At 39.7% G+C, this 25,759-nt stretch overlaps 1 protein-coding gene across 1 annotated transcript in view; it reads right to left on the bottom strand.

Annotated features, from left to right (window-relative positions):
* The window catches only part of LOC124545258 (UDP-glycosyltransferase UGT5-like), a 50,137-nt gene extending 29,000 nt beyond the window's left edge, over positions 1–21,137 (bottom strand). Inside the window, exons 1-3 of the mRNA XM_047124135.1 lie at positions 21,048–21,137; positions 16,026–16,275; positions 3,477–4,066 (exon numbers count right to left, since the gene is read on the bottom strand). Of these exons, the coding sequence (XP_046980091.1) occupies positions 3,477–4,066; positions 16,026–16,275 (840 nt within the window). The 5' untranslated portion in view covers positions 21,048–21,137. The remainder of the gene's footprint in view (positions 1–3,476; positions 4,067–16,025; positions 16,276–21,047) is intronic.
* Between the last annotated feature and the right edge of the window lie 4,622 nt (positions 21,138–25,759).

The raw sequence follows: 25,759 nt of genomic DNA, 5'->3' as shown, positions 1-25,759 counted from the left end.
GGTTCTTGTGATTCTTTGCCCGCATACTCATACATCCATTACACCGTTTTAACTGAATAGCTCACTGCACAGATATTGAAAGAACATACTTTACAATCTAAGGTAATTCTCCAAAATTGTACTCTTTCTTTGATACCTGCTACATATGGGTGGAATATAAACTCTAAGATCTGGCCGTTCATTCTTTCCCAGTAGTTTTATCCAGTAATCCTTGCCACCCTCTATAATGTTCTCCATTATACAGATTATTATTCTGATCTCTGTAATAGTCCTACTTCCACTTACTCCTGATAAAGCCGCTAATAACAATTCCCCTCACCTACCCACCACACTCGCATAAGAATTCAACAAGATCTTATAACCCATCCTTTCTCAACGCATTCGTAAATAACGAAAACAACACCTACAGCTTCCTTCGAAACAATGTGGCTTCCATTCCAAGTCCTATCTACAGGCATAAGCTTCAGAGCGAAATATCCACAAATTTGTTACCCGTGGAAATCAAATAAGCCTTGGACCGTGTACCGTTTTCTGGTCTCATTTTGAGAAATTTCACACTTGTGTACTTCCAATTAAATGTGTCCACATTGTTAAATCCTTCCCTTTAACTGAATCATCCAGCACGAAACTCAGTTTTCTCTATTTTCAATCGCAGTCGACATAATGACGCCACAAAAAAATGAAAACAAGGTATGTGTGTACATATCTTACGAATTTCTGGATTGGACCAGTACAGACAAATGCTTATAAAGCAAAATGCTCAATCTGCTAACGTGAGTTTAGCATCGAACATGGCGGCATTGACTGTGTACAGCACATGAATACTTTGGGTAATATATATTACTGCTCAGCACACAGTAATTGGCAATTTCCTGAGTTAACTTCTTGCATTTGCGTTTGCTTGTAGCAAAGCATATGATGTCACTACTTCATCCAAGATAATTACTTTCTTCAGCTCTCCTCACCTGAGGAAAGGCCAAACAAACGACGACTTGAAAATCGTTGCTGGTGAACTTTCACTGGTCTACCACACACTATAACACGGTTTACAGTAAGTTATAGGAGCTTGGACTGTGCGATCAAATTTCCAAAAAAAACATGTTCATTGAATCTAATATGTCAAAGAAAATATCTTTCTGAAATGATCATAATGAACGTATTGGCCCCAAGAAGTGCAAACGATTTTTTGGAAGTTTTAAATGACCCCAAAAAGTGTGGGATGTTCTTTTCTTTACGAACTGGTGGCTCCAGTCACCTAAACAAGAAAATATTTCAGTTGTAATACGATAGTTTCACCCCTTTAGTGGAATTCAAAACAAATTGTTAGATTTCAACAAACGGGCAGATGAAAATGCAATGAACGTCGATAGGGTGTTAAAAAATTCACTAAATTCAAATAATTTGAATGTCAGTAATATGTCATCGTACTGTGCTGATGGTGCCAATATAAATTATGGCAAGCACCATTCAGTCATGAAACTATCAAGTAATGAGAATGAAAAAATACTCAAAGCCAGTTGTTTTAACCATGTGCTTCGTAATGCCATGAAACATGCATGCAGTTGTTTACAATATGCAGATGCTGAAGTGTTAGTATTGAAAATATATTGTCACTTTTCCTGATCTTCCAAACGAAGGGAAACTTAAAAATCATTTTTTGATTTTATTGATGTTGAATGGGCTGAAATTCTGGAACATGTAAATACTAAACGGTTATCTCTCACACCTGCTGCAGAAAGGATTTTAAAAAACTGGGAGCCTATAATAAGCTGTTTTAAAAGCGTAGATGATTCAGACTATCCTAAAGGTTTGAAAAAGTATTTTCGCAACGAAAATACAAAAGTACACATAATTGTTCAGTCTTATATCACTTTCTTTGTGAATATTGGAAATGATAGCCACTGTTCTTGATTCAAATTTGAAATCTGCTAGTGGAAACAACTTCAATGAATATTGTGAGTCTTTAAATTCTTACTTAATTGACAAATTTGATGATAGTTTAAAGTATTTACTCGCACTTTGTCTAAAAAGGGAATTAACATTCAATGACTTGCATGAAATTGTGGAATGTGTCTAGTTGGATTGTATGAGTGAAGATGAACTATATGCAGAATTTTGTTGTTCTAATGATCCCAATTAAATGTTCTGTCTCTTTAGAGGGTAGCATTAGTCAGAAATGGATAAAAGTTTTAACAACTTTGAAATCAAATAATGTGAATTTTGAAAACTTGGGTAAGCTGATAGTTTATGAGTACAAAAGGAAGTAATGGTCACACCAAGAGAGTACTTTCTCTTGTGAGTAATAAGCGGACAAATGTAAGGAATAGAAGTAGTAAAAACCTAATCAAATTTGAACTGCAAGTTGCAGTGAATTTTCCTTATTCATGCAGTGAATTCTGTGAATTTGCTACAAATGACATAAAATTACTGAATGAGGGAAAATCTGTTGCAAAATATGTGTAAGTATTTGCAATGTGTAATTAAATAGTAGATACTGCTTTGATTTTTGGTTAAATTTCCCCGTGCTCTTAATCTACGTCATCTTTTTGTCAAGGACATAAGTATCTCCATTATTTTCTTTTTAAAAAGTTGGTCACACTAGGTAGTAATGGCAGACTCAGATCACAGCTACGGTATTTTGGCACGATCTCTATCGCGTAGCTCTCGTGGACACAAGTTGGCCCTTGTTTCAGTGTTGAAGGTGCTTCTGTTTAGTGTGTTCCTCCCTTTAATAGACGGATATTTTCGAACTAGCTTTTGGAGCAGTATGTGACGCTGATAGAAGCCTGCTTGATTCTGGATTCTGGGAATCTGTAGGAACACACGAAGCTATACTGAACTTACCCAAATGTCTGAAGACAGACTGAAAAAAGGCTAATGAAAATTAATAGTATTTTTATGTTTAGAAAATATCTATTTATTATTTTTACAGAAAGTTCAAAGAGTCAGAGAAAACAAAGGGTCGTGTAATTGAGAAGGAAGTGAGACAGAGTTGCAAATTATCCCCTCCATGGCCACAGAGCCAACAATAAAGGAAACCAGGAATAAATTTGTAAAAGTAATTCAGGTTCAGTATCTGTAAGGCACCGCGTCTTATGTGCATGCATGTAAAAGGTTTACCCATCTCAAATTGTATGGTTCTTTGGAAAATAAGGAATTTGTAGACACAAGAGTAGGTTAGTATGTACCGTCTTCAATCATGTAGAAATATAGTGTTGGGAAATCGGATCAATCTTCTTGAAAAACCTATATTTTAGACCCACGTTATTGCTTACAAGCCTGTTCGTTTACTGAACATTTCAGCAAACTGTATTCTGGGACAAAAGTCCAATGTGCATTGCGTCTGTTTAACTGTGTACAAGTGTGTGTGTGTGTGTGTGTGTGTGTGTGTGTTATTGGGAGAGAGAAACATCAGTGAAGGACCATAATGTATTTCATTAATAATTGTAGAACATTTTAGAAATGCATTATCTTACCTGTGGCAGTGCCTTTGGTTGCTGGATGTGCATTCCGCCGGTCTCAATCACATTGGGTAAGTGAGGTCGTGGATAACTGAAGCTCACGTGACTCTGAACGATCATCAGTGACGTGTTGGCTCTCAGAGCTGACAGTCGAGGCATCGTAGGATCTTTGAAATTTTTCTCGATAATTTCGTCAATTTTCGGTAAGTAGTGATAATTATAAACGTACCTTGCGTACATTAGAGCCACGGTGTTTTCTAAACGCTGCCAGAAAGTCATGTGGTCTGTATAGTCGCTCAAAATATCAGGAATGTATGATGGCGTGCATAGCTCGCCAACTGCATCTGTTACCCAGTGAAATCCTCCAACAGAAGACAAGGCGACCACGGGTACATTGAATTTGTGTGAGAAACCTAAAAAGCAATCGTTCATGAAGAAGTATTCCATGACAAGCAGGTCGAACATTCTCTCTTTTGTATTCATCAGTTTTTGAACAGCTTCCAGTGGCAAGAGTTTTTCACACATTTCGATGCCAGTGTCAATGAATGTAGCATATAGTTTCATGCCTTTCGTTGAGCTTAGTTTCATCATATCTTGTTTCATCACTGTAAAAAAAAAAAATACTTTGGTAGCACATGTACATCATATACGATCGTACAGTGACATAAGCAATTTTTAGTATTCTACATACTGTGAAAATCAAGGATATGTTGATGTCAGTACGGAAATTTGTATCCCTATAATATATCCAGCAAGACGGGGTGAACAAATTTTGAAACTGAATCATCTTCTCCAAAAGAAAATTTCAAGCTTAGAGACACGGCCCAGAATGAATAAATTTCAATATACAACATACAGTGCGTATTGTAACTTATAACAAAAACTGACACGGGTGAAATTATATGATAACTATGCTGCATTTTAAAACTCTATTTTTTTGGAACCATGTTTTATGATATTTAAAATAATTTTCATTCCAATTTCAAAACTGATTTCGCTTTTCTGTATCAGATTTTTGTACAAGACACATCTGAAGTCTTAGCTGAAATCACATTTTTCTCCTATCAGGCATTTTTTAATTGCATTAAAATATTTATTTTTTTAACCTTGTATAGAATCACTACACACTTCATTAGGGTAATCAGTTGTCTATGCTCTTTTAGCAATGCTAACAATTGTTACAAAAACACAACATATGTATGACAATTTAATTTCCGTTTGATGATTTCACTACATCAAGCCCTTTTTGGTATGGAGCAAAACTTATCTTCATTGATTGCCTCTCTTCACCAGTGCCATCTCTCTTTAGCATAAAACGGTATTCAGCCGTCATGTTTACATTTCCCCTCCGCTCGTATCTCTCTTTCCCATGTCCTTCAGGTCTTCATAGAATCATTTTCCTTGTTCTTGACTGACATTGCAATGGTTCACAGGGAAGGAATCAATGCGTGAATGTGGAAAATGAAGCTGCACACTCATGTTACATCCCAATTTTATGAAACTCCAACACTGATTTGATCATGGTTCTATTATTCGGGTGTTTTTTGGTGCAAAAACTTTGATTACTACTTCATTAAAAGACACCCAGGCCCTGTCTTCCACCGGATTCATTGTACTTTCAAACAAATTGTCTCCCACTAAATTTGTAATCTGCGACTCCACAAAGGTCCTTTCTTTAAGTTTCTCATAAGATTTTTCTGAAAATATTGTTACCAAGTACAGGAAGCAGTCTCCATCTCTTGAAAGTGCCTTAGATAACTACCCCATTAACTGAAGCTTGATGTGAAGAAGAAGTAGTAGTATCTCGCTTGGTTCAACACTTGTTTCATTTATTACATTCAGTGATTCGCTTTGGAAAGTATTTTATTCGAGTCAGTTAGTTACCTTCCAATGCTTGTCCTTGGCTCAGCTGTTCCACTCGCGATTGAAATACGGCATTTTTGTGGAGGTGTATTACTGACCAAGTAACGTGCCAACTACTAAAAATTCCACATGTTGTCTAAGAATGTTTCTCATGGTTCACGTATTTTAGCACAGCTTTGAGGTTTTCATACGTCTCCTTATAGTCTACTGAACGTACGGCATACGTTATGTGGTGTCCAGCTTCTGTCTTGATCACCAAGTCTGTGAGCGTACGGCCCCGGTAGAGTGACAAGCGAATATGAATTCAAGCGTGAATGCAGTGTCACGATTGGCTGGCGCACATGTGTTTACTGCCAAGCAAGAGGATGTGTCTGGTGCTGCAGTTTGAGAGACAGGTAAAGGGACGAATTCACACTTGTTGCAAACAGATGGCAGTGATTTTGCCACGAGACTGACAAGCTCTCAGGAATGAGAAATCTAGGGGGCTGGGCGGCTAGCTGTGGCTGGTCAGTTTCCTGAGGTGGAAAAACCCAGACATTGAAATGGACAATGGACGAAGTCTGAATGGTCACCCTATGTGACCATTGCAATGTGCAAAAGTAAGACTAAAATTAATAAATATTAAATCACTTGAACTGCTGAGGAACTAGTATGTTCATTGTAATGAGAAAAATAGTACGATTGTACCAGTAAAGATGCGACATCGACATTTAAATACTTCACAAGGTACTGCAAATTGAATATTTGGTATTTTTCTAGCTGTAAAAATTTATATTTCGGCAAAGCGTTATGCGTTTACAACAAGTGAGGTGTCAATCGGTAGATCTCTTTGAGCTCTATCAGACAGTCATAGCAGACATATTAAAATAGTACTCAATATGAAATTATGGGTCAGAATGTGCCTTGTGCAACACAAAATCTTGCTTTTTAACTGAATAATAATTAAAATCTTAAAAGTGGCGGCAGTATCCAGGACTAGATGTAACTAAGGAATATTAACATCAAGAACTGTATTTATTTACATTTATTCACTCTATAAAACCTGCAATAAACGAGATCGCAACCACAAAATCATTAATTAGTCATAAACTACACGAGATAAAAAAATCAATGTTAATATACAAAATGCTAAGATAACTTATGTGTTATTTTCTGTATAACATGTACGTAAAATGTTACATTTTTTGTTTTTAGTGTATTACTGTAATAAAAAGACCGTTGCATCACTTGAGTGACGTAATATTCCTAAATATTTCACTTCGGACTTGTAACAATTTCGCAGAGTATCGTCGGCTTCTACCAGTTTTTTCCTTCCTCTGTAAAGGAATCGTGGTAGTATTTTGCAACTGTGACTTATTAAACTGAGACTTCCGTAATTTTCATACCTATCAGCAACTGCTTTCTTTGGAATTGGGATTACTTCATTCCTCTTGAAGTGTGAGGGTATTTCACCTGTCTCATACATCTTGCACACCAGATGGAACAGTTTTGTCATGGCTGGCTCTCCCAAAGCTATCAGTCGTTCTGACAGAATATTGTCTACCCCCAGGGCCTTGTTTCCACATAGATCTTTCAGTGTTCTGTCAAATTCTTCTCACAGTATCATATCTCCCATCTCATCTTCAGCTATGTCCACTTCCCTTTCTGTAATATAGCCTTCAACCTCATCTCGCTTGTATAGGTCGTGTATATACTCCTTCCACCTTTCAGCTTTCCCTACTTTGCTTGGATCTGGTTTTCCATCTGAGCTCTTGATATTAATACAGCTCCTTCTCTTTTCTCCAACGTCCTCTTTATTTTCCCTGTAGGAAGTGTCTATTTTTCCCCTAGTGATATATGCTTCCAGAGTCGTACATTTGTCCTGTAGCCATTCCTGCTTTGCCTTTTTGCGCTTCTTGTCAGTCTCATTTTATAGACCACTTCCTTTCACCTGCTTCATTTGTAGCACTTTTATATTTTCTCCTTCCATCAAATAAATTCTGTATCTCCTGTTTTAGCCCAGAATTTCTGCTAGGCCTTGTCTTTTTATCTCTTTGAACCTCTACTGCCTTCACTATTTCATCTCTCAAAACTACCTATTCGTCTTCAATCATATTCTAGTCAATTCTTGCCTAATGCTCCCTCTGAAACTCTCAATAGCCTCTGGTCCTTTCAGCTTATCCAGGTCCTATCTCCTTAATTTACTACCTTTTTGCAATTTGTTCAGTTTTAATCTACATTTCATATCCAATAAATTATGGTCAGAGTCCACATCTACCCCTGGAAGTGTCTTACAATCTGACATCTGGTTACTAAATCTTCGTCTAACCATTATGTAATCAATTTGAAATCTTCCGGTGTCTCCAGGTCTCTTCCATGTAACAGCCTTCTTTTACGATTCTTCAAATTTTTTTAGTAACGATTAATTTATGCTCTGTGCTATATTCTACCAGATGGCTTCCTCTTTTATTCCTTTCCCCAGTCCGTATTCACTTACTATTTTTCCTTCTCTTCCTCTTCCTGCTGTTATATTCTAGCTCCCCAACACAATTAATTCTCGCCTCCTTTAACTATCATCAGCAGACCTAGTTGGAGTATAAACTTGTAATATTGCGGTATTCATGGGCTTCATGGCTATCTTGGCTACGATAATGAGTTCACAATGCTGTTCATAGTAGCTTACGTACATTCCTATTTTTTTTATTCATTCTTAAATCCACTCCTGCATTACCCCAATCTGACTTTGTAGTTATAACCCTGTAATCACCTGACCAGTAGTCCTGTCCTTACCACCCCCGAAGTACATCTGACTTCAGCGTTTTCATTTCCCTTCTTGAACTTTCTAACCTACCTGCCCTATTAAGGGATGTAACATTCTACACTCCGGTCCATAGACTGCCAATTTTTATCTCCTGATGACGACATCCTCCAGAGTAGTACCCTCCCAGAGATCCTAACTGGGGACTATTTTACCTCCAGAATATTTTACCCGAGAGGACGCTATCATCATTTAAACATACAGTAGAGTTGCATGCCCTCAGGAAAAATTACAGCTGTAGTTTCCGTTTGCTTTCAGCCGTTCACAGTACCAGCACAGGAAGAGCGTTTTGGTTTATGTTACAAGGCCAGATCAGGCGATCATCCAGACAGTTTACCCTCCAACTACTGAAAAGGCCGCTGCCCTTCTTCAGGAACCACACTTTTGTCTAGTCTATCAACAGATATCTCTCCAATGTGGCTGCATCTACTTTACGACTATCTGTATTATGGAAGCAAGTAAGTCACCCAACAGACGACAAGGTCTATGGTTCATTAGGTTTGGCGGTTAGTTTTATACAGTGTTATAAATAAAAAATCAAATAGGGATAATGCTGGAGTAGGCTTAACAATGGCGCGTAAGCTACTATGAACTGCATAGTAAATGCATTGACGTAGCCAAAATAGATACTAAGCCCACATACACCACAGCTGTACAGTTTTATTTTTTAAGTAGCTCCGCAGCTGACGAAGAAATGTATGATGATACAACAGAAATTATTCAGGTAGTCCGGGGAGACGAAAATTTAATTGTGATGGTAGACTAGTTTCTACAGCTAGAAGAGGAAGAGAAGGGAAAATAGTTGGTGAATATTGACAGAGGTAAAGGAATGAACGAGGAAGCCACCTGATAGAATTCTGCAGAGAGTACACCAGCTTATCAGCATAGCCGTCACTATATGGTCCATCTCGTTTATATATGTTGATTTTATTTACAGAACTGCATTATCATTGTATTTATTATTAGAATTGTATGTGTAAATATTTCTGCAAAAGGGACATGGAGACATCGGAATATTTCAGAGTGATTAAACAATGGTAAAGCAGAGATTTGGAAACCTGAGAATAAATTTTAAGACATTTCTGGGTGTAGATGTGGCTCTGATCACAATTTATTGATTGTAACTGTAGATTAAAACTGAATAAATTGCAAAAAGGTAGGAAGTTTAGGAGATGGAAACTAGATAACTTGAAGGAACCAGAGGTTACTGAGAGTTTCAGAGGGAACGTTGGGCAACACTTGACTAGAACAAGTAGGTTAGGGAGATGAAATAGAGAAGGCAGCAAAGGATCAAAAAGATAAAAAGACAAGGTGTAGCAGAAATTCTTGGATAAAACAAGAAACATCAAATTTAATTGACGAAAGTAGAAAATACAAAAATACTGCAGGCGAAAGGAAATGTAAACGTCTATAATATGACACTAACAAGAAGTGCAAAAATGCAAAGCAGGAATGGCTATAGGACAAACGTACGGATCTGGAAGCTCATTTGACTAGGGGAAAGATTAATACTGTCTACAGGAAAATTAAAGAAGCCTTTTCAGAAAAGAGATGCAACTGTATGAAAACGAAGATCTCAAATGGATAACCAGTCCTAAGCAAAGAAGGGAAAGCTGAAAGGCGGAAAGAGTATATAGAGGGTAAGTACAAGGGCTATGAAATTGAAGACAGTGCTACAGAAATGGAAGAGGACGTAGTTGAACATGAGATTGTAGACACGATACTGCGAGAAGAACTTGACAGAGCACTGGAAGATCTAATATGAAATAAGGCCCCAGGAGTAGACGACATGCAGTCAGAACTACTGATAGGCTTCAGAGAGTCAACCATGAGGAAACTCTTCCATCTTGTTGGCCAGATGTATGAGGCAGATCGAATACCCTCAGTGTTCAAGAAGACTACAACCATTCCAGTTCCAAAGACTCCGGTGCAGACAGGAGTGGAAATTTAATAATACTTATTAGCAAATCACTTGACACGAGTTCTGTACAGAAGAACGGAAGAACTGGTAGACGCTGACATTGGGAAAGATCAGTTTGGGTTCCGCAGAAATGAAGGAACACTCGAGCCAATACTGACCCTGTGACTTATTATAGAAGATAGGTTACTTCTCATACAAGATACGCTAAGGAAAGAAAAACCTGTTTTTACAGCATTTGTAGATTTAGAGAAAGCTTTTCACAGTGTTGATGTTGACTGGAATACTCTCTTTGAAATTCTGAAGGTACCAGGGGCAAAATACAGGGAGCGAAAGGCCCTGTAGAACTTTTACAGAAATGAGACGGCATTTATGAGGTCGAGGGGCATGACAGAGAAGCGGTGGTTGAAAACGGAGTGGGACAGTGTTGTAGCGTATCGCCTAAGTTATTCAATATTTACATTATGCACGCAATAAAGGAAACCAAAGAAAAATTGGTGTAGGAATTTAAGTTCAGGGAGAAGAAATAAAATCTATGAGATTTGCCGATGACACTGTAATTCCGCACAAACAGCAAAGGATTTCGCGGAGTAGTTAAGCGGAATGGACAGTGTCTTGAAAGCTGGATGTAACATGTAGATAAATGAATGAAAAACAAGAATAATAGAATGTAATCGAATTAAATCAGATGATGCCGAGGGACTAGATTAGGAAAGAGGAGACTAAAAGCAGCAGATGTGTTTTGCTATTTGGACAGCAAAATGACTGATAATTGCGGAAATAGAAAGGATGTAAAATGTAGGCTGGCAATATCAAGAAAATCGTTTCTGAAGGGAAGGGATTTCTAAGCATCAAATGTAGAGTTAAGTGCTAGTATAGAATGTAGCCATGTACAGAAGTGGAACAGGGATGTTTAACAGTTTCAACAAGAAGAGAATAGAGGCTTTTGAAATATGGTGCTAGAGAAGATAATGAAGATTAGATGGGCAGCTGGTGTAACTAATGAGATGGCACCGAGTGGAATTGTGGAGACAAAGATCGGTTGATGGGACACGTTCTGAGACATCAAGGGATCACTAATTTAGTATTGGAGAGAAGTGGTAGGGGTAAAAATCGTAAAGGGATAACAATAAATGAATACAGTACACAGATTCAGATGGATGTTGCTTGTAGTAGTTATTCGGAGACGAAGATTCTTGCACAGGATAGAGAAGCATGCGTCAAACCAGTCGTTCAACTGATTACCACAACAACAGTGTGAACGAAAAAAAAAACATTCCAGTAAGTATCGTTCTGCAAAAGAGCTGTTTGCGAGATAATTGCGAATATTTGTTCCGAAGTTGCAACTGCCTACAGTATGAAATACTGCCCTAGTTAATACAAAAGTTTTCGGAATGTAAACTTTTTGACCAACCCGCATCTAAGCGGGCTCAAATCTCACATATGGCTCATGGTTGTGGAGTGTGGTACATGCCTGATGGGTCACATTTTGCTGCCGAAGTAAGACGAAATATAACGCGACGACATAGTCCAACGTAGATGGGACTATTAGATTGGTGCATAAGTTCGTAGCGTTTCTGTTTTGCATTTTGGTATTCTGGTTGCTGTTAGATTATGTATGGATTGACACTTTTTATTGTAGTTCAGTGTTGCTTTTTGGGTTTACGTATCGTCAGTCTTTTTGGGTTTACATATTGTCGGTTGGGGACAGTGAGTGGGGCTGTGAACACTAGAAAATGGAGTGCCAGTTGGAGAAATCTGAACATTTCCCACGTACTCTTCTGTTTGAATTCACTATAAGGGTGACAACAGCGACGCAGCCACAAGGATTTGTGCCGTATACGGAATAATACCATAGCACAGAGCACGGCAAGAAATGGTTCTCTCGTTTTAAGGAGGATAGTTTTGATGTTAGTGACCCTCCACGTTTAGTAAGAGCTTCACTTCAGGGTTTGATAAAGATCGTTCACGTCATTGTACTCGAGAACTGGCAAATGTGATGAACTGTGATCATTCCACCATCCTACGACATTTGCATGCAGTGGGGAACGTTCTAAAACCGGGAGTATTGGTACCGCATGCAAAGGTAAATTCACAAAAATCAGGCATATGGCATATGTGCATCTCTGCTTGCTCGTCATCAATTGGCTCGTGAACAACACCGACCACTCCTGCCTTTTATCCTTACTGGTGACGAGAAATTTTGCCTTTATGCTAAAATAAGGAAAAGAAGGGAATGGTTGAGCCGAAACAAAGCAGCAGCTCGCCGTACAAAGACCTGTGCGCATTCACAAAAGATAATGTTACGCATCTGGTGTAACAGCTACGGTGTGCAGTACTACGAATTTCTTTCCGGAGATGTGTCCATCACTGCTAACATTTATTGTCAACAACTGAGACATCTTTCAGACGCAATCCAAGAACAATGACGATTCAGAATGCGTGAAGTAATGCTATTCCACGATATCGCCCGCCCGCATTCTGCTAGACCGACAAAAGACACTATACAGGAAATGGTTTGGGAAGTCATTTCACATTCATGATATTCATCTGATTTTGGGCCATCAGATTTTCACGTTCACCATTTTCTATCGAACAACCAAGGAACTTCCTTACCGGATGAAAAAGCTCTCCGAACATGAGTCGACTAGCTCTTCGCCTCAACCGCCTCTTTTCTACCGTCGCGGAACCATAAAGTTACCCCAGCGTTCGCAGACTTTGTAATTATTGAAGGAGAATATGCTATTGACGAATAAACTCCCTGTTATGTGCATCTGCAGAGATTATTAAACTTGTGGAAAAACACTACGAACTTATGCACCAACTCAACACCTTGGTCTGCAAGATCATCTGAGCCCAATGCTCTGAATTTTTTGTGTATGGGTTATCTCAAAAGTGAAGTGAGACGGCAATTGAGCTGTTCAACATACCCCTGAGATGCTTCAAGTCCGGCGCGTGGTGACCTACAGAGAAGGGGAGCTCCGCATAAGATAGTGCAAGCTTAAGAAAGAAGACAATGTTGCCCAACAGGAAAGTCTTACTGATTAATAATTATTAGAGGTGGCCCAGTCATGCATGAAAATACAGATATCACATTACACATGAATATATTAATGAAAGGGCTCACATATCTATAACAGAAACTAGTGGTCACTATAACAATGTGGTTTCTTTCCGTAAAGCATCGACATATGAACTGTACAATGAGCTAAGTATGTGTACATGTAATAAACGGGCAAGGAATTGTAAATGAGAAATATAGCCTTGGCGCAGGTAATCATGAAACTATATGGTGGATACGCCAAATGACTGCAAGAATGCTTAGTGGTTTAATAAAACATCCCGGAAAAATAAGTACGAACACCAGTAGAATCATCAAAGTGCATAGTAGATGCAAGTAGCTGGCTGCAAACATTAAAACTGTGCAATTAAAGCCTGATGAAAGTTAACTAGCCTTGCATTCTCCTCGGCTCAGTGGTTGCATTGGCGGCTAATTCTTACTACTTTCATAAAGCGTGAATGTGGAAGGTGGTGGCAGTAATGGTTGCAAATTCTGACTCCAGCTCGACATCTGTAATCAGTAATAACATGAACACATCCTTCTGTACTACACAAAGTCTTGTCTCATCGGCCGTCTGGCAGCAAGTGTTTACTCTTGCATCCCCCAGCAGTGAGCGTTTGTGTTCAGTTGACTGTCTGCAAGTGTCCTCTACCTTAATTTTCTGGAACTCTGATGTTCCTGCCAGTGCAGGAATGTCGTCGGCGAATTCCAGCACGGCTTGCGAGTTCCATCCAATAATAATTTTGCAAATCAGATTAGCCAACTCCTACTCTGACAGAATTGGTGATGATTATTCAATGACGACCGGGTGTGCGGAGGGAGGTAGAAAATCTCACCCCGGCTACAAAACCTGGCCTATCGAATGACATACACATAGGCACACCGCGGGAAAGCGCAAGCCCTACAGAAATAATTATTGTGAAACAATCAGAGCCCCTGTTACAAAAATCTTAAACTAACATTCTTCTTTGCTGAGACCACAGAATAATGGTGGATCCCACACTTCTCCATTACGGAGTTGCATCTAGCTATATATGTTATCTTTCTAAAAAGATTGTTTTAGGCGACATACAATGGAGTTTTACTGCAGAAAGGCCGGCCCTTGCACAGCCTGGTGCGCAGATGTGAGCTGAAGCAAATTGTGCGCTGTCTGCCTGCTCTGAAAGACGACTCCCAGCCCTGAACACACTTATAGTCCCTCTTGGTCCTTTTAAGATCTATTTCATACTAGCTATCTTGGAAGGATTCAAGACTACAGAAAATAATAGGTCATTCACCACAATAAAAAAGAAAGGGAAAGGAAGAAGTAACTAGCTGGGCAGTCACTGGTAGTATTGAATACTGTCTGCGTTTATGATGCAGAGTAAAATGGTGACCACATAGATCATGGGGATGTGCATACAACATTATGAAACGACACTTTGGGCATAAGCTGCCATGTAACAAACTGCGCAGCACTCCTTCTGTTATGGTTCAAGATCTGAAGCAGAGAATTTCACAGTCTTCTCAAGATTTACGAGATGATCCTGCGGGTTTGAAAAATTCCTAAACCCATTGTATTACTGCTTCTAACTGTGAGAACGACTCTTGGAGCACTTACATTCACAGGATGCGAGTGTACAATAAATAATATGTAGTGTTCTGAATCAATATTGAATTTCTTTTTCAGGTAGGCCACGTATGAAATCAAAGCCTAATTAGATTTAGATTACATCTGTACTAATTAGGGCACTATATCACACCTATGTCAATCAGGCTTCGTAACCACATATTCGGAATTTTCTCGCAAACAACTTCACTCCCAGTTGCGCAGCTACCTCTAGCGCGTTCTTATACATAACATGGCCAGATACTAAATAAAGTTTTCGTTTATCTTTCACGGATTTTATGTTTTCAGGGCTACATGGAGAAACAGCTTTTTATTATTCACCTTGAAAGGTGGCTACACTGAGCCACAGCGCCAGAGATTGCGCCAAAGAGTATTATTCAGCCGCCTCCACTGGCAGTGCTTGGGGAGAACTCATAGTAGTCAGTGCTTGTTGAGATGTGCTAGTGAAGAGTGCTTGTCGAGAGGTCGTGGTGGAGAGTTCTTGTTGAGATGTGGTAGTAGAGAGTCGATGTGGAGATATATTGTAATGATTAGAGTGATTTTCGTCAATACATGAAGGTAAAGAAAAAAAATTTTCCTTTTCTTTTTATTATCTCAATGTCTTAAATAATGCGTCATTACAGGTTCAGTCAACAAAGCATCTGGCTTGTGTTCTTGTATTAGAGCGTAATTCTGCTTTCCTTACGCAATTATAGTATTTCTATTTTTTAATTACTTCAGTATAAATGATATTTAAAATTTCTTGTCTTATTGAAGAAGAACCGTGCCAGATGTGTACGTTGAGTCATACTTCCACACACAGAACAGTTATACTTGTGCTTTGGTTTCGTAGGTTTTATAGTTGCTGGGGACTTAATTAATTAATTGTGTTAACGAAAACTTTCATTTCATTCTTTGTTGTTGTTCTATGCAGTCAGATTGCGTAATAATACTAGTCAGGGCCAACCGTTTACGAAACAGCGTAATCGGACATACAGCTACGAACGAAAAATTAAAAATTATTTTCAAAGATATTTAATTAAGCCCCCATGCAACCTTGAATCCAACAGACACTCATAACAAAATGCTGAAATTTCTAACAGCAGAATTTCTAATCCGTTCGATGTGAAAACTAAGACAACCTTATTTTCGGAACTGTCATAGCGAACGACGATATCAGATGTCTTTCTAAGACAGTACCTAACGAGCAACATGTATAGTAAAATAGTATTTCTGTCTGAAATATTAGCTATTCTCTCATACCTCCATTGCACCAAAATTTGTGTAATGTACTTCTAACGATCATGCCTAGAAAAATAATCAGTGCGTTTACTTACTGGTCACTGGAAATACCGCTGGAATTCTGATAACGTCCCAGTTTTCAGGTATATCTTCCTCTGACTCGGTTATCAGCAGTGTGATGTTGTGACCTCTTTCGGACAGCCCAGTGATGAGCGGTTTGAGCGAAAACCAGTGACTCCTGGCTGGCAGGGGAAAAAGGGCCAACACATTCGCCGCGTTCACATGGCTAACAAACAAGCCACACGTCGTGGATATCACCAGAGCAAGTAGCCAGCCACCCTCCATCTGCAACAAAATACGTGTGTTTCAGAATCTCAGTGTAAACACCTAGTTAATGTCACTTGAGCAACAGTATTTTGTATCTAACGTGTGTTAGGTGAAGGCTGTAAAACCTAACATAGAAGAAGGTCAAATATTGATGTTTCCTTCGCATGTTGCATATCTAATTGCTTTCAGGGGTAAGAAAAATTTGATTTTCAGTATTTTGTATAAATAGGACCGAATTTAAAAATCTGAGATGCTGTCATAGCCTACTAATTAAACTTACGTTAAAGATTTAGCAGAATAAATCAAGAATTAAAATTAGAAGCTGAATATATATCTTAAGGCAGTGTAACTCACGGTGTGAAAATTATCTGTACTATATTATTTCAATATCTAAGAATAAAAGTACTCAGCGACTTCCAATAAACACTACAAATAATTTCAAACCTTTTAGAAACTTTTTATTGCCGACAGCCCTTCAGAATAATTAAAGCAAACAATTAATAGCTTATTAAATTTCCGCTGTTCATGCAGTAAAACTGATGACTCAGCCATGCCATTTTAATTTGTTATTTCTTCACTACTAACTCTGTTCACAACACATTATCCAGACACTATCAACTTACTATACGCCGCTGCTCGTGCCCGCAAAATTATATTCAGGAGATATGGTGTCATTAACACCTAGATATACGTCTACATAGCTACTCCGAAAGGCACCCAATGGTGCATGGCGGAGGGTATTGAGGTGCATGAAAAAAACTGTTTTTCTTAAAAAGGAGCACAAATTGCCCAGACGACACTCAAACAGTGCTTGACAATGAGAGCTATTAGAGACTCCAACAAACTTTAACACAATTTCAACCCTTTTCTATAATTTTTCCTCTCCACAGCCATACAAAAAAAAAAAAAACGAAAACAGTTTATCACTTACTAAACAAGGATGACGTCAAGTATTTACCACAGTAACTCATTGGTAAAGTGATCAGACGTTTCTAGCTGTTCTGTACGTGGGGGTTCGCTTCTTTAAAGAACTGAGGTTGAGGTGGTTACTAGTTATATGTGAAGTTATCCACGAGATTACTTGTTGCTCATGAAACTTACTATTCTGATCTTGTGCTCCCAAATATTAAAATTTCGCACTCATACAACCATACAAAAATTCCCTTAGAACCATAAAGAAATTCCATTCCGGATAAATATGTACTTCAAATTTTACTTCATGTCTTTATCTCTGATCCAGTAGGTTCTACAAGTGTGGTACTGAAAAACTACCTGAGCACTGTCATACCGATTTAAATAAGGTTAGAGAATATATTGTTTATAATTAATTTCTCTCTTATTTTTATGTGTTGTGTTCCATAAACTAATGATACTTCAAAGAGCAAGTGAACACTTTTACGTTCTTAACTCCGTAACACCTTTGAAGAATCTTACCATTTCAATGGCTGTATTTGCAAGTATCACCGTTAAAAGCCCACTAACTTCTGGCACAAGCTATTGTCCAAAATTTTCAGAAATACTGAATGAAATAGACAATTTAAATTCATTATGACAAGTTCATCTGAGTCAACTTTTAATTCGTTTATTATCCATTGATGAATTTCAAAAGCTGATGGTCGCTAAAAAACATGGACAGAACTGCACTGAACAGTGTTAGCACGGTTAGATGTTGGGACTGTCAGGTCACATGGCGGACGACGGTCAGTTTGGTACGAGAGTGAGTCAAATGAAAACCTTAAATATTTTTTAAAATATTATCTATTGTGAAGAAGTGGTACAAAGCTGTATCACTTTTCGATATAATCTCCCCCACGCTCAATGCAAGTCCTCCAGCGCTTACAAAGTGCATAAATTCCTTTAGAAAAAAATTCTTTTGGTAGTCCGCGCAACCACTCATGCACCACGTGGCGTACTTCTTCATCGGAACGGAACTTCTTTCCTCCCATTGCTTCTTTGAGTGGTCCAAACATATGGAAATCACTTGGGGAAAGATCTGGTGAGTAGGGTGGATGAGGAAGACACTCAAAATGGAAGTGAACTCAGGTTTCGTCCCCAGAAACGATTCTGGCAAGGAAGCCATCACCTCCTCGCTCAAAGCGCCGAATAAGTTCTTCACAAGCATCAACACGTCGTTCTCTCATTTCAGGAGTCAGCTGCTGTGGCACCCATCTTGCAGACACTTGGTGAAACTGGAACACATCATGCATAATGTGGTGTACTGACCCATGACTAATCTGTAAACATTCTGCAGTGTCATTCAGTGTCACTCGGCGGATTTCCTCCACTATGGCTTCAACTGCTGCAATGTTCTGTGGAGTCACAACTCGTTGTGCCTGACCTGGACGAGGAGCATCTTCCACGGAAGTCACTCCATTTGCGAACTTCCTACTCCATTCGTAGACTTGCTACTGTGACAAACATGCATCACCGTACTGAACCTTCATTCGTCGACGAATTTCAATAGGTTTTACACCTTCACTACGCAAAAATCGAATAACAGAACGCTGTTCTTCACTGGTGCAAGTCGCAAGTGGGGCGGCCATCTTTATACTGATACTGCGACGGTTTGTGTGCACCTGCACTATGCTGCCACCTACAGGCCATTCTGCACGCTGTATGTAGCACGCTTACCAACTTACAGGATAACGGCGCGAAATTTCCATTTGTTATTACAAATTTAAGATTTTCGTTTGACTCACCCTCGTATTCCACCGCTGTTCGGGGCGTCACCAGACATGCCTTCACTGTTCACTGGGGCTCAGTTCGAAGCCAGATTCATCAACAAAGACAATTCTACTCCAGTCAATGAGATTAAAGGCCGAAAACGTGCCTGGAGGCACCCCAGACAGCGGTGGGTTACCAATCAACCTGGCTGTCGCAAGCCATACGGCTTAACGGCCGGAATGATGGTCTGGGGTGACATTTCATTTCACGGTAGGATCCCTTTGGTTGTTATCCGCGGCACCCTTACGGCACAGAGGAATGTCAACGATATTATACACCCGGTTTACTGCCCATCCTCGACTTAATTTCACCAAGATAATACGTGCCCTCAGACAGCGAGATTTTCTATCCTTGTCTTCGCGTTTGCCAATGTCTCGTCCAGTAAAGACGCCGGAACTCTCCCTAATTGAGAACATTTGGAGCATTATGGGCAGCGTCCTGCAATATTCTCAGGATTTTGACGGTCCAGTGCTCCAATTGGACAGAATTTTTCAGAATAGGCCTCAAGAGGACATCCAACTACTCTACGAATCAGTGCCAAGCCGAATAACTGCTCGCACGAAGTCCAGAGGTGGACCAACGCGCAATTTTGCTCAATTTGTGAAGCTCTTCCTCTTGAATAAATCATGCAATTTTTTTAAAATTGTAAAAATTAGTTTGGTTATACATGCACATCACGTCTACCGATATCCGTCCCATTTGGATTGTTCCTTTGTGGAGCTTCATCACTTTCTTTTTGTCGGAGAGCGTACATTGCAAGAACCAACATACAGTTTAAAGATTTCCTTCTTATATATGAAGGGAACCAAAATTTATTTATTTAGAAACAAAGTCGCAAATGATATCAGTTGATGAGTTGATATATGTATTCCATTATGCTAGAACACAGGTGTTTCAAAAGTAGCAATGATAAATCATTATTTTCACAGTTCTTTATAACCGGCCGGCCGCTGAGGCCGAGCGGTTGTAGGCGCTTCAGTCCGGAACTGAGCTGCTGCTATGGTCGCAGGTTGGAATCCTGCCTCGGGCATGGATGTGTCTGATGTCCTTAGGTTAGTTAGGTTTAAGTAATTCTGAGTCTAGGAGACTGATGACCTCAGATGTTAATTCCCATAGTGCTTGGAGTCTTGTAACAAGCTTTACATTAAAAATAACATTTTTTCAACCGTTGATAAACCAGATATCGTATTATGTAACATGTACATGTGTCCGGTGTTTTTTTGGTATGCGTTACTCTGGTATGTGCGTTGTGAATGCAATACTGCTACCGAAACAACGTAGGGTAGCGGCTGAAGATTAGGAAGAAAGTAAAGTAATGTAAGAGAAGAGAGACAGTTATAAGTCATTCAAACGTATCAGAATTGCCTACGTTTTGAGGATGACATCGTACGTGCTCCTATAGAGTAGATAAACATCAACAGTGAATGGGGGAACGCGACAGGGGTCTCAAAGTTAGTTATGACAGTTCCAAAATTGTTTACATATTGAGAAGAAAACTGTACAAATTAAAAGGAAGAAACAACTAATGAGCTTTTGCGTTGAGGATTGATGCAAACAGCTTCTATATGACGATAAAAGAAATAAACAATGGACTGGAGTATTTTTTTGTAACTATAATCGCAACTGAAGTTCAAAAGTATGTGAGGAGAAAAGTTGACAATTAATGAGTATTACTAATACAAACTTGTGGCAGTGACATCACTCTTAATGATAAAAACATTTCGGAATTTCGCAGTTGACAATACAGATTGGATGTTGGGAGTTATCAGGAAAGACAAGAAAACAATTCATCTAGGGACAGGCTTAGTTGGAGGAGTGTAAGATTTAATCTGGACTGAAATAGTAATACAATGAAAACGGGAGGAACATGCAACTGTATGGATCGACGGTAGATCTAACAGAAAAGTACTTGAATGAATTTCAGGATATACAAAGAATCAGCAAAAACGACCTTCGTGGCAGACACTCGAAACTACACTAAAGTAACGTATAAGGAGTTGTTTGAGGTTGCCTCTAATCAGTAAGATAAGTGGAACGACTGATGCTATACAGTAACGGGAGCTTACCTTATAGAGATGCAGCGCCGTGGCCTGTAGAAAGTGCAGTAAAAAGACTACTGCTGTGTGATGCAAGGCCTATATTTGTATCAGCCAGTGGAAAATGGAGTGGTTTATATTGCTTTATCATTGTGAACACGAGATAACGAGGCGGCATGAGTGTAGCGTGTCACAGATACTAGTTGTTTTGCTGTCTCATCGTGAAGATAAGGTTAGTTATCGAGCAGCACGATAGGAGCGCCTTTCGTCGTTCTTCCGCCGAATTTCCAAAATATCAACAGCTGTTAGTAGCGCTCAGTTAGAAGCCGGGAGGCTAATATTACGCCGACTACTGTGACCGAGCGGTTCTAGGCGCTTCAGTCCGGAACCACGCTGCTACTACGGTAGCAGGTTAGAATCCTGCCTCGGGCATGGGTGTGTGTGATGTCCTTAGGTTGGTTAGGTTTAAGTAGTTCTAAGTTCTAGGGGACTGATGACCTCAGATGTTAAGTCCCATAGTGCTTATGATCAAGTCACACCCGGTTCAGAGAATTACACGCACAACGTCTCCATAAATTGCTGCTGTCGTTTCAGAAAATCGGAACTTAGAAAACATTAGAGAAACGTGGTTTGTTTCAAAACATTTAGTAGCACTAAAAGTTCTTTTCCTTTGTACTTTGTTGCAAATTTGTCTTCCGGTACATCAAAATGGTGACAGACCATAATGCGCAATGTGTCACCTAGTAAGATTGCGACAGTGGTGCTGCGGAGTTATCGAAGCCAGTATGGCAGGGCACCACCGCTGTTATTTTCTATATACATAAATGATTTGGCAGCAGGATGGGCAGCAATCCACGGCTTTTCGCTGATGGTGCTGTGGTGTACGGGAAGGTGTCGTCATTGAGTGATTGTGGGATGATGCAAGGTGACTTAGGCAAAATTTGTACTTGGTGTGATAAATGGCAGCTGCCTCTAAATGTAGAAAAATGTAAGTTAATGTGAATCAGTAGGAAAAACAAACCCTTAATGTTCGATGCAGCGTTAGTATGCTCTCATTGACACAGTGACGTCACGTAAATATCTGGGCGTAACATTGCAAAGCTATATGAAATGGAACGAGCATGTGAAGACTGTGATTGGGGAGGTGAATTGTCGACTTTAGATAATCGGGAGAAGTTTAGGAAGGTGTGGTTCCTGTGTAATGGAGATGACATACTGGACGCTAATGCGACCTATTCTTGAGTACTGTTCGAGTATTTGGAATCCGCACCAGGTCGGATTGAAAGAAGACGTCGAAGCAATTCAGAGAGACGGCCTGCTAGATTTGTTAACATGCAGGTGTTACGGAGATGTTTTGGAAACTCAAATGCCAAACCCCTTAGTGGAGGTGACGTTCTTTTCGAGGAACACTACCGAGAAAATTGAGAGGACCTGCATTTGAAGTTGACTGCAGAACGATCCTGTACGACCAACCTACATTTCACGTAGGGACTACGAAGATACGATACGAGAAATTTGGGGCTCATACGGAGGCATCCCCCCCATGAACCATGGACCTTGCCGTTGGTGGGGAGGCTTGCGTGCCTCAGCGATACAGATAGCCGTACCGTAGGTGCAACCACAACGGAGGGGTATTTGTTGAGAGGCCAGACAAACATGTGGTTCCTGAAGAGGGGCAGCAGCCTTTTCAGTAGTTGCGAGGGCAACAGTCTGGATGATTGACTGATTTGGCCTTGTAACAATAACCAAAACGGCCTTGCTGTGCTGGTACTGCGAACGGCTGAAAGCAAGGGGAAACTACGGCCGTAATTTTTCCCGAGGACATGCAGCTTTACTGTATGATTAAATGACGATGGCGTCCTCTTGGGTAAAATATTCCGGAGGTAAAATAGTACCCCATTTGGATCTCCGGGCGGGGACTACTCAAGAGGATGTCGTTATCAGGAGAAAGAAAACTGGCGTTCTACGGATCGGAGCGTGGAATGTCAGATCCCTTAATCGGACAGGTAGGTTAGAAAATTTAAAAAGGGAAATGGATAGGTTAAAGTTAGATATAGTGGGAGCTAGTGAAGTTCGGTGGCAGGAGGAACAGGACTTCTGGTCAGGTGACTACAGGGTTATAAACACAAAGTCAAATAGGGGTAATGCAGGAGTAGGTTTAATAGTGAATAGGAAAATAGGAATGCGGGTAAGCTACTAAAAACAGCATAGTGAACGCATTATTGTGGCCAAGATAGATACGAAGCCCACACCTACTACAGTAGTACAAGTTTATATGCCAACTAGCTCTGCAGATGACGAAGAAATTGAAGAAATGTATGATGAAATGAAAGAAATTATTCAGATAGTGAAGGGAGACGAAAATCTAATAGTCATGGGTGACTGGAATTCGAGTGTAGGAAAAGGGAGAGAAGGAAACATAGTAGGTGAATATGGATTGGGGCTAAGAAATGAAAGAGGAAGCCGCCTGGTAGAATTTTGCACAGAGCACAACTTAATCACAGCTAACACTTGGTATAAGAATCATGATAGAAGGTTGTATACATGGAAGAACCCTGGAGATACTAAAAGGTATCAGATAGATTATATAATGGTAAGACAGAGATTTAGGAACCAGGTTTTAAATTGTAAGACATTTCCAGGGGCAGATGTAGACTCTGACCACAATGTATTGGTTATGACCTGTAGATTAAAACTGAAGAAACTGCAAAAGGTGGGAATTTAAGGAGATGGGACCTGGATAAACTGAAAGAACCAGAGGTTGTACAGAGTTTCAGGGAGAGCATAACGGAACAATTGACAGGAACGGGGGAAAGAAATACAATAGAAGAAGAATGGGTAGCTTTGAGGGATGAAATAGTGAAGGCAGCAGACGATCAAGTAGGTAAAAAGACGAGGGCTAGTAGAAATCCTTGGGTAACAGAAGAAATATTGAATTTAATTGATGAAAGGAGAAAATATAAAAATGCAGTAAATGAAGCAGGCAAAAAGGAATACAAACGTCTCAAAAACGAGTTCGACAGGAAGTGCAAAATGGCTAAGCAGGGATGGCTAGAGGACAAATGTAAGGATGTAGAGGCTTATTTCACTAGGGGTAAGATAGATACTGCCTACAGGAAAATTAAAGAGACCTTTGGAGATAAGAGAACCACTTGTATGAACATCAAGAGTTCAGATGGAAACCCAGTTCTAAGCAAAGAAGGGAAAGCAGAAAGGTGGAAGGAGTATATAGAGCGTCTATACAAGGGCGATGTACTTGAGGACAATATTACGGAAATGAAAGAGGATGTAGATGAAGATGATATGGGAGATACGATACTGCGTGAAGAGTTTGACAGAGCACTGAAGGACCTGAGTCGAAACAAGGCCCCGGGAGTAGACAACATTCCATTAGAACTACTGACAGTCTTGGGAGAGCCAGTCCTGACAAAACTCTACCATCTGGTGAGCAAGATGTATGAAACAGGCGAAATACCGTCAGACTTCAAGAAGAATATAATAATACCAATCCCAAAGAAAGCAGGTGTTGACAGATGTGAAATTACCGAACTATCAGTTTAATAAGCCACAGCTGCAAAATACTAACACGAATTCTTTACAGACGAATGGGAAAACTAGTAGAAGCCGACCTCGGGGAAGATCAGTTTGGATTCCGTAGAAATACTGGAACACGTGAGGCAATACTGACCTTACGACTTATCTTAGAAGAAAGATTAAGGAAAGGCAAACCTACGTTTCTAGCACTTGTAGACTTAGAGAAAGCTTTTGACAATGTTGATTGGAATACTCTCTTTCAAATTCTAAAGGTGGCAGGGGTAAAATACAGGGAGCGAAAGGCTATTTACAATTTGTACAGAAACCAGATGGCAGTTATAAGAGTCGAGGGAGATGAAAGGGAAGCAGTGGTTGGGAAGGGAGTAAGACAGGTTTGTAGCCTCTCCCCGGTGTTATTTAATCTGTATATTGAGCAAGCAGTAAAGGAAACAAAAGAAAAATTCGGAGTAGGTATTAAAATCCATGGAGAAGAAATAAAAACTTTGAGGTTCGCCGATGACATTGTAATTCTGTCAGAGACAGCAAAGGACTTGGAAGACCAGTTGAACGGAATGGACAGTGTCTTGAAGGGAGGATATAAGATGAACATCAACAAAAGCAAAACGAGGATAATGGAATGTAGTCGAATTAAATCGGGTGATGTTGAGGGCATTTGATTAGGAAATGAGACACTTAAAATAGTAAAGGAGTTTTGCTATTTGGGGAGAAAAATAACTGATGATGGTCGAAGTAGAGAGGATATAAAATGTAGACTGGCAATGGCAAGGAAAGCGTTTCTGAAGAAGAGAAATTTGTTAACATCGAGTATAGATTTAAGTGTCAGGAAGTCATTTCTGAAAGTATTTGTAAGGAGTGTAGCCATGTATGGAAGTGAAACATGGACGGTAAATAGTTTGCACAAGAAGAGAATAGAAGCTTTCGAAATGTGGTGCTACAGCAGAATGCTGAAGATTAGATGGGTAGATCACATAACTAATGAGGAAGTATTGAATAGGATTGGGGAGAAGAGAAGCTTGTGGCACAACTTGACCAGTAGAAGGGATCGGTTGGTAGGACATGTTCTGAGGCATCAAGGGATCACCAATTTAGTATTGGAGGGCAGTGTGGAGGGTAAAAATCGTAGGGGGAGACCAAGAGATGAATACACTAAGCAGATTCAGAAGGATGTAGGTTGCAGTAGGTACTGG

Source organism: Schistocerca americana, chromosome 8 (assembly GCF_021461395.2).
Source record: "Schistocerca americana isolate TAMUIC-IGC-003095 chromosome 8, iqSchAmer2.1, whole genome shotgun sequence".
NCBI lineage: Eukaryota > Metazoa > Arthropoda > Insecta > Orthoptera > Acrididae > Schistocerca > Schistocerca americana.
The sequence above is the reverse complement of the archived record's forward strand: the minus strand, read 5'-3'. Positions and strand labels throughout refer to the sequence as shown.